General features: G+C 34.9%; 1 protein-coding gene across 1 annotated transcript in view; it reads left to right on the top strand.

Annotated features, from left to right (window-relative positions):
* Window positions 1–10617, top strand: part of LOC106472426 (cytochrome P450 4V2-like) — a gene marked incomplete at its 3' end in the record, with an annotated part of 31528 nt that overhangs the window by 7180 nt on the left and 13731 nt on the right. Inside the window, exons 3-5 of the mRNA XM_022400998.1 lie at window positions 58–248; window positions 1172–1241; window positions 3339–3465. Of these exons, the coding sequence (XP_022256706.1) occupies window positions 58–248; window positions 1172–1241; window positions 3339–3465 (388 nt within the window). The remainder of the gene's footprint in view (window positions 1–57; window positions 249–1171; window positions 1242–3338; window positions 3466–10617) is intronic.

Genomic DNA, 10617 nt, shown 5'->3' with positions numbered 1-10617 from the left:
ATATATATATATATATATATATATATATAAAAAATATTTTATCTGTACTGAACAAAGCACTGGCGACAAATGGAAAACCCGCCGAAAAATGCTAACGCCAGCGTTCAACTTCCGACTACTGGACAGCAGTCTTCAAATCTTTAGTGAACACTCTCGAATACTAGTAGAGAAACTTCAACAGCACCTAACAAAAGAGTATATTGACATTGTACAACCCATTACACTCTGTGCTTTGGATATAATTACAGGTGGGTTCTGATAGTGTAAAATCTTCTTTATGTACTGACTACATATGATTAGTGAGAAATGTTTATAGTAAAGACCTTCTGGGCACTATATGTAATCATTTCTAACACCTAACTGGTTAACATGCAGTGTACACTATATGTAATCACTAGTGACATCTAACTCGTTTAAATTCTGTGTACACTATGTGTAATCACTTCTAACACCTAACTGGTTAACACTTAATGTACATTATATGTAATCATTTCTAACACCTAACTGGTTAACACGCAGTGTACACTATATGTAATCACTAGTAACATCTAACTGGTTTACATTCTGTGTACATTATATGTAGTAGCTGCTAATATCTAACTGGTTAATATTTTGTATACACTGTATGTAATAGCTGCTAACACCTAACTGGTTAACACGTACTGTACACTATATGTAATCACTAGTAACATCTAACTCGTTTAAATTCTGTGTACACTATGTGTAATTACTTCTAACACCTAACTGGTTAACACTTAGTGTACATTATATGTAATCACTTCTAACACCTAACTGGTTAATATTTAGTGTACACTATATGTAATCACTAGTAACATTTAACTAGTTAATATTTTGTATAAACTGTGTGTAATAGCTGCCAACACGTTGTGTACACAATATGTCACCACTGGTAAGTGTATTTTGTGCAGTTTTCTTTTCTTAGTTGTGTATATATTCACTTATTTCCTAATTGTAAAATATAAAATTGAATTATGAACTTTGGTTTTAAACATTTATGACTATGATAAAATGTTACTAGATTTGTTGAAGAATATTTTTAATTGACGAAATCAATACTTTTTGTTTGGCTTTGGCTGTTTAGTTAGACTTTCTAATTGTAAAGCATTTTTGACGTATAAACTAATATATGTATTATTTCTCTAAACAACAGAAGCTGCAATGGGAGTAAAACTGAAAGCACAGGACAATGACGACTCTCCATACGTTAAGGCTTTACACAAGTAAGTGTGTTTTATTTATAGTAATTGTACGCATGAATACTATCTTGCTTGTTACAGTATGTCAGAATATAGAGCAGTTTAAGATTCAACGGTTTCATAACGTGAGTGTGCTCTAAATTACTCAGCTGGTGCTCTTGCGGTTACTTTACCTACGTCGTTGTTTTATGTTTTGGCTACAGCACTGGTTAAACAACACTCAATTGTCCAGGAAACTTTGATTAAAGAATGCTAACATAGATTCAAATGTTTTATTCTATTGATCTAAAAATTATTTTGTATCTTTGTTCTGTAAGTACGAAGACACATTTCTAATCCCTCTGTCTTGTAAACATAAAGGCGCCATTTTAAGCTTTTGTTCTTTTAGTGCAAAATCACAATTCCTAACCTTACAATTAGTAAGTATAAAATCAAAAATAAAACAGAAACTGGTATCTTCCCGATTATTTTCATAGTTGATAAAGTAACATTAGTAACAATGAGATATTTTCCCTGTATTCTTTTATCTGTGATGATAATTGCAAAGCCGTTGTACTTTTTAACAATATATAAATATTATGTGTGCCCTATACGCCACCGTATATTGATTTTGTCAAAATATGTTTACTAGATATCTTAATCCCAAAACATAATTTGATCTTTTAAGCATTTTGTACTTTACCATTATTGAAAAGACTAAAAAAAGCATTCTAGTATTTATGTATTTCACAAAGAGGCATATACATAGAACTGAGCGAACATCACGTTTCAGAAGAAAATCTAAATCAGAAAGACAACCAGCCTTAATGGAAATGTGTGGTAGTCGAAGGGTTCTGTGTGAAACCCATGAGTCATCACCGCTCTAACTGCTTGAGTTGTGAAACATTAAAACTATGAATTTACAACGTCTTTTTCCGTGCATTTACATAAGATTATAATATTAATGATAAACTATTTATAAGGCGTCCCTCTAGCACGCTACTCAAGTCTCCCTCGTCACTATCCTCAGAGATTAATATTATTGAAGGAATATTGAAAGAATTTTATGGAAGAATTAACATCAACTTACTGATATTAAGGATAAAAAATCAGTACTTGTTGATTCATGTGTTTCTGTGAATTGCAACATGACCCATTCAGTGGATAACTTAGATGACATTTAAAAGAACTCACGGGACCGAAAAAATATATATTTGAACTGAGGGGTCCCGTAATAACAACATCCACCTAATGAGTCTGCAACGAACAAGGCCCAGAAGGGTGTAAAAATAAATTGTGAAGGTAGAAAGGGCACCACTTACTTTGGGCCACGAAATAATGAACGAGAGGTTATTAACTTTTCTGGATCGAATTCTAGTAACGATATTGCTGTAAGTTATACAATCTTAATTTGTTTAGACAGAGGGTGCATTACTAGAAAGTTCAAATTTGATATCAAGTTTTGTTGTACAACTTTCGAAGATAGGATTGTAAACTCAACGTTCTGTAAAGCAGTAGTGAGTAATATTAGTAGAGGTAGTTGCTAAGTTGGGATAGGAGAGAGTTATTTCAGAATAGAGTTGTTGTCAGTGTTTGCTATCACGCTATGTTGTACAAGTACGTTATTTTTTTACGTCATGTAGTACAGTTAACATGGCTTTGAACTTAGGCCTACAAGCTACAAGTGTTCAAACTTGTAATAACGTTAAAGGAGGAAATAAATTAATCTGTGACTGTTACCGGACTGGACATCGAATTATTTTCACGAGATCATTTAAAAAAAGCTCGCGAACAACAGAACTACGATAAATCAATACGTTTAGTGTGCTTAGGTAAATAATACAGTGTTTGGATTAATGAGTGTTCTCTCTTTAAAAAAATTAAAATAGCATTACGATGCTCTCACAATATTCTATATAATTTGCCATCTTATAGTTATAAATTATCACTTCAGTGATTTCACTTTGAAATAACATTTTTAATGCTTCAAATTAGCAAATAACTTCTCGTATTAAACTTATAACTGTGTTTGTGCTTCACATTAGTACAAGAATGCTCTCCTAATGTACTGATTGATTTTTGGTGTTTCAAACTACCACTCAAGTCTTGGAACTAAATTAAATCCCTAATTTATGTGTTTAGCGTCTGTGCTTTGTTTATGGCGAGGATCATGAGACCATGGTTGTGGCCTGATTTTTTCTTCAATAACTCATCATTAGGATCCATCTACAAGGAAAACATCAACAAAGTTATTGGGTATAGTCGTGAGGTAAGATCAAACTCTTCTGATTTGTTGCGTCATCGAGATCACATGACTAAAGTGACGCCACGTTTCTAGAACTATCCCGTATCTTGGCGAATGCTCTAGTATTGCTAGATATAGGGTAGTTTGGTATATATAAGAGGGGACAACGTGACGCGAGATTAAGGTAAGGTGATGCGTGTGGGTAGACAGTGAGTAATTGATCTGCAGTCAGAAGTATTATTGAGCACGTTCGTTGTTATAGCGTTTGTTTAGCGCGATTGTTGAAGTTAAGTGTATCGGTAAAGTTATATTCGGAAAGAATAAACCAGTTTTTATTAAGAAAGAACTTGTGTCGCTTAAGTTTCGTCGGAACGAAGTTACCGAAAATCAATTAACAAACGGAGACGTAACAGAACGAATGATGTAGTAGAAGTTTTGCTATAACTAATTTTCTTGAAAAGTATACACCCCAGAAAATATAAACATTAGATACAGTTTTAAGGATATCCAATACTTTATAAGCATGCACAAATATTATGAAAAGCAAGTTTGGGGGTTCTTTTCATGACATGACAGTTTCAATAAGTTCTTAAAGAGTGTTTTGAAGCCACTTTAATCCAGTTTTAGAATTTACGCTTATCATGATTTTGTTTTTTTTTAGTGGTATCTTACTTAAAGCCAAATGTGTTCATAGACTGTGCTTTGGTTCCCGATTTTACAGTTGGTTCTTATATACTTTGGTATATGTTTCTGTAAGTTTTGTGCAGGATAAAAAGTCATGTAGTTTTATATATGTAGTAGGTTTGAGAATTGTATAACTAACGATTTTTCAGATCCTTTTCTTTACAAATTAACATGCCAAGGATGACAAATTATACAAGCTTAAACAACAGTTAAGATCAAGCCACATCAATTGTTACCAAAACGTTTTCTTGGAACCTTTTGTATACTGGAATGCAAAATCATTACTAACCTTGAATTAATTATGGAAGTATGTATTTAATTTACCGAAACAGTTTTTCGGAACTATCAAAGATTTAACTAGTGTACAAGAGGCCTTGTTAGTGTTAAAATAATTGGATATAGTTTTAGAAGTTGATTCAGTGTTGATAGCCGAAGACGAAATCCAGCCTGGGTAGATGGCTATAGGTGATGATCAACAATAAATCTGTGGAAGCAATGAACTAAAATGCATTCGAAAGCTTTACTGAGGATCTTGGTAAAACTGGTGTGATGATAAGATAAAAACTAACATTGGTTGGAAATTTATTAGGTTTTAGGAAAAGTAAAATAATATAATTCTTCCAGGAATTAGGAGAAAATCGAAAACAAAAAAGAATGGTATAAAATGTAGCAAGCAGAAGAAGGAGCTTAATGGAAGCATGCGAGAGGTGACAGTGTATAATCCCGTTAGGACCAGGGGGAGTGTTGTACCTACCTCTCAGAGCCAGCTGGAGATCCTGGAGTATATTGAGTGTATTCTTATAACTATCTTCCAGAACATATGCTGCACTGGTAAGTTCAGGAAGACAATGATCAGTCAATAAAAGAATATTTGTATATTTTGGAATTCGAGAAGGTGCTGTTCCTGAGCTGTAAAGTTGACTAATATTGGATGAGATAAAAAGTTAACCTTCTCAATGAGGAAGTAGGCACAGCACCATCAACGAGAACTGAGTATATAGAGGAGCACTTTTGTTATATCAGTTTAAATCTGTTCCAGTATTGGGAATGATTTGAGTAATGTTGGAGTTGGTTGCATACTTGGTGCTATCACTGCTTCTTTAGTGCTCGTTGTTGGATATCTCTTGGACGTAATAAAATTGATGGGTAATCGATAATCCTAAATAATGACGAGGATACATGCAAGAATTTTACTGCTCGGCAAGGTAAAGCTGGTCTATGTGTTGTATAGTGGTAAGCTGTGATATGTAAGGAACTGGAAGAGGTGACAACATTTGGAAGAATGGTTGATAATGAATTAACATGATCAATAGAGTAAATATGTGATTCAGAATTGGAGGTATCTCTTTGAGTATCCAGCCTATAAGAAGGCCAATTGGTATTATTGTAGTTTAAATTGTAGTTGGTGCATTGGTAAGTAGTTTAAGTCATATGAGGAGGTGATCGGAACCTTCTGGATAACACATACTGACAAAGAGAGGTGAAGAAGCTAGATTGGCCGAAACTATGACAATATCTAGTAAGGAATTTGATTCTGGATGGCTTGGAGAAAAAACAAAACGGACAACATAGATCCAGTAATATACCACAAATTAGATTGAAACTGGGTAGATTCTGAGGTAGTTTGACCATGATAGTCAGCCAAGAAAATATAACTTCGAAAATTTCTATCCAAGTGGTAGAAGAAATCGTGAGATAATTGTACACCAAACTAAACATACATATGTAGTAGTTAGTGTAACGAACTGGAAAGAAAGTAAACAGTGAGAATAAGGTGTTGAGGAAAATTTTCTAAGGAATATTACGATGAACACAAATACAGATTACCAACCCTCTCTGCCAATATCTGAAAGATGATCACAGCAATGGAAATTGTAGCTGGTATCCGTTGGAGCCGATCCAAAGAAGTGGACCTGTTGGAGGAGCCATAGAGTGTAATGTGGCTGAATTTGAAATAAGAATGGCAAGGATTGTTCGATATATACCTTTGGCATAGGAAGGCAGGATAGCAGCTTCAAGAGAGACAGTATCAGGTGGTGGAGGATGATTTAGTTCTAGTTTAGTAGTCAGTAAAGGAGGATTGTTGGATGACATGGATTTCCAGGAGTCACTGTTGGGCCAGGAATAGGGTTTATCACGGTGTTTACTAGGATTCAGCTGTCGTTGCTCAACCATACTGTGGCATACAACAGGCAAATCAAAAGACATTTAGTACAAATGGAGACAAAAATCAATGAATGGATAATAGTTCATGTGAAGTAATAAATAAACTGGAGAAACTATAAGTAACAAGAATAATACAAAAGTGTAACTCCCCAATATGATAACTATACTCAGTAGTCATAATCGTCATTACAGTCCAGCAGTCGAACCATTGATTTTCACGTATTTCCTTTATTTTTCATTTCATTCCAGCCCAGGGGCTGGTGGATCATCAAAGGGTTGTGCCTCTCTGCAGCCAAGAGACTAATGAGTGATAGTACATAATGGGCACGTAAGACAATCAACCAATAGATGAAACAGATGGATGTTTTATGATACAGAAATGAATATTATTTATGTGTTCAGAGGCAAAACAAGTGGAGAAAGTTTGAAAGAAAAGAATCATTCAGTTATCTATAAATATATAAATGAAGTATACATGTGATTAAGATCATCAACTGGAAGTGACAAACATACAATTTTAAGAGATGATCAGGTGGTGGTAAGAGCTTCCTTGAAAAATAAACATTTTGTCTGAGGATAGCAGAAAACAAGACATTCCAATACAGAAAATATCTGCCATCGTATTTGATGTGAAGGCATCGTAGATTATATTTTCAACTTACCTTGGTGGAAAAAAATCTGTGATATTATCAACAGTTTGTCTACTGTATAATAAAGAATAAAGAAAATTGACAGAACACCAAATGATACCGACATAATACCTAAATTGATTTAGGATATAAATTGGCGAGTTTACAGTTGTTTTTGTTTTATTGGGACAAAATATTTAATTGTGATTGTGTGAAACTGGCACACCAGCCCCCCCCCCCCCCATCCCTCCCGGGCTGGAATGAAATGACAATAGAAAAATTGTGAAAAGCCTACGTTTAGCTTTCAACAAAGGAGCTGTATAATTTAATCATTCTACCTGAAATATTTTTACCTTAAAAGATGCATAATCTGTTTTTTGCAATCTAGTGTATAATACTGAATAATTAAATTTGGTGAAATATGAAATATTATCGACACACCTAAATTTAAGGTATAAAATGGTGAGTTTTAAGGACTTAAAAACCATAACGACTACATATATACCACTATTATAAAAGGCTTACTAGATTTGTTTGGTAATCTTTTCTTAGAACCCTGAGTTATTGAGCCCGGTTGATTATTTTTGCCATGTGACGTAATTTTGATTTTGATGGCTTATTTTTAGTGTTTTTCTTATTCACTTACTTTACTTTGATTTGCTTGGACTTTAGTATTTGTGATTTATTTGTTTGGACTTTATTACTGAATGTTCAGGTGTTTTCTGGACTTCTCACTATGTACAGTGTCAGAGGAGCAGCAAAATGACAGGGATATCTTCAATCTTAACCATGCTAAGCCCAGACTCCCACTGTCGCTAGGACTTCAAGAAATGTCCACTATCTAGTGCCTCTACTATTTCACGAACTGCTGTTTTGGATTTTAAATACCATTCATTGGGTGCTTCAGTTTCCTCTACTGCCATATCTAAATATACATATGCAGAGATTACCTCATTGACTTCTATTGACGTACCATCTTTTGTTTTTTCAGTTAATACTGTTCCAGCTTCAGTCAATCTAGCCACTAGTACAACCATTCAACCACCATTGGATGCCCATATTGAATATGACTCCAGCCTCTCAGTTTCCTGTATTTCTTCTTTCTAAAATGGATCCTAAGTTCTACTCAGTTTGTTTTACTTTATTTGGAGATCACAAAACACTATCTTCAGGCTGATATTCAACAGCTGATACCAACCAACAATGATATCATCATTCTAACACTCAGCTATATGACATTCTTTAGACAAAGATTGATATAACTAATTTAGGACCGTCCACTAATATTTACAAGCAACAACCATCTCCACTTAAGTCTCCTTTATTTGCCTGTGTTATTCGAGGAGTAAAGCCAAGTATTACTGAAAAAGAAATCACATTCGAGTTCTTAGAAGATTGTATTTCCACTTGATGTGCTATCAGGATCCATGGTGCCCACAATCAGACATACACGGTCAGAGTTATGGCTGACAGCAGTGACAGTATTGATCATCTTCTGCAACTTTTCACAATGCTTATTGGTCTGCTTCACGATATCACATTGCCCTGCAGTTCCACCTTTAGATTTAAATTTCTTTACTCTTGATCATGGCTACACATTTGTTGGCACACTCGAATCTCTTATTACTTCTGCTAGTTCATTTGCTATTTCAGTTTTATATTACAGACTCATCAATTGGCATTACTTCGTCGTGCATTGTATCTATCATTGTTTGATAACAGGATCGAGAATGTTTCCATATAGCTCTCCAATACCGTCAAGTATCTTGGAGTCATATTTGATAAACAAACACCTTACTTGAAAGACCCAACCTGACTGCTCTTGCACAAGTGGTTTCCTCCTGACTCCATCTACTGCAATGATTGTCAGGAAATTCCTGGGATTTAAATCTACCTCTCCTTCTGTATTCGTATAAAACCTTCATTTGACCTTGTCTATCCTATGGTCACAGTGATTAGATCTCTGCATCTGCCCCCTTTCTACCACAAACTCCACATTATGGAGCATAATGCTCTCTGGACTACTTCCAAAATGTAACAATCTAGTCCAACTAAGACACTTTATAATCATTTTTTTCTACAGCTTCTGCTATATTTCAGTGATCTATGACTTTGGTATGTTCACCACTATTTCTAAACTCATAATGTAATATTTGGAGACCTTCTCTTTCTCTTCTTGTCTCCAACCTGATGATACTCTTGCAACCTGGAGAACATTTGTCAAACCCTTATGTCACGTCCTTTCCACCAGATGATCCTGCTCATGAAAATATTCCCATGTAGAATCTTCCATACTATATCTATTCTATGGATTGACTGTTCTTTCCATGTTTATATTGTTGCTTGATACAATGGTTAAACTAGGAAAAACTAACAAACAGTGTGAATAAAAAGGAGAAACATATATGTATAAAAAAACACCTACAAAGAAATAAAATCTTCATTGTCCACTTTCATACCATATCTAGTTTCGTCTCTTAAACATCCATTATGAGCAGTCATCATATTCTTCTTATTCATCACCTGGCCAAAAAAGCGGGAGTAACCCTCTTCTGGACCAACAGCTTCTTGACTGAATGAAGTCATGTCTTACAGACTTATCATCCTTGCTCTATGTTTCTGACATACCATTTCCCTCTCTTCCCATTCTTTCTATCACTGTGATGGTGATAATGTTCTGGTATCACCAGCAAGCGGGGGTTAAATTGGGGTTGAAAGGTCTGAAGTTGAGGTACGTCTCTTGAGGATTCTGATTGGAATATCAAATTGGATCACAAAGGGGAGTCTCATTTCTTTCAAAATCACTGCATGCAAGGCGATGGCAATTCTCAACAGGATCAAGTTGCTCTAAGTACGTTCATTATATGTAGTTAACTCTGGCGACCATCCTTTATGCTCATAAAACTAGATCTATTCTGTTTAGCCCCATGTGACACAAGTTTCGTGAATGTCGTGACCCATCTATATTTAATGTTTGAGTTGAGAATATTCTGCTCCAACTCTTTCCCACCATGAACATGTTTGGGAGTCACTTTTTACAAGCATGTTACCTGGAAAGTGCATCTAATATCCTTGATTAATAAAATCACTTCTCGACTTAAGCTTCTTTGTTGCCTGTTCGGTACCTTCTGGTGTTTAAAACCTACTTTGCTTATTTATACATATACAAAGCTTTCCCCCGACCTTGTCTCACTTTCGGTCACACTGCGTGGATTTCTGCCAGCTCTTCCTTTTTTCTTCGTTTATAGATTTTGGAACGTCATGCTCTCATATTAGCATCTCACGTCCTGCTACGTAGTCCCACTGAAGACCTTTATGACTGTATTCGATTTCCTAACATATTTGCTTACCTCAGGAACCTTCAAATTCACCACCTCACATGAAGCACAAACAACAATGACCATGTGTAACTTATCATCGTGATAATATATAAATAAATAAACATACAAATGCAAAGATAAATAAATCAAATATCCTTATATTACTTTCCATTGTGATATACAACTGGAAAAATTTCCCCTTTCGTAGCGTCTCCATTCACTGAATATACTTTCCCCTATTTATCTATCATCTTTTCATTTCTACTTTTTCTAATCATATCTCGTGGTTAAAAAGAGGGCGCAACCCTCTAGTGGCTCACCATTCTTTAGCTGGAGTGAAATGATACTTTTATACTTATGTGTTTGGTTTGGCCCGG

Source organism: Limulus polyphemus, unplaced genomic scaffold (genome assembly GCF_000517525.1).
Source record: "Limulus polyphemus unplaced genomic scaffold, Limulus_polyphemus-2.1.2 Scaffold5323, whole genome shotgun sequence".
NCBI classification, from domain to species: domain Eukaryota; kingdom Metazoa; phylum Arthropoda; class Merostomata; order Xiphosura; family Limulidae; genus Limulus; species Limulus polyphemus.
Note: the sequence above shows the minus strand (reverse complement) of the source record. Positions and strands in the feature narration are given on the sequence as shown.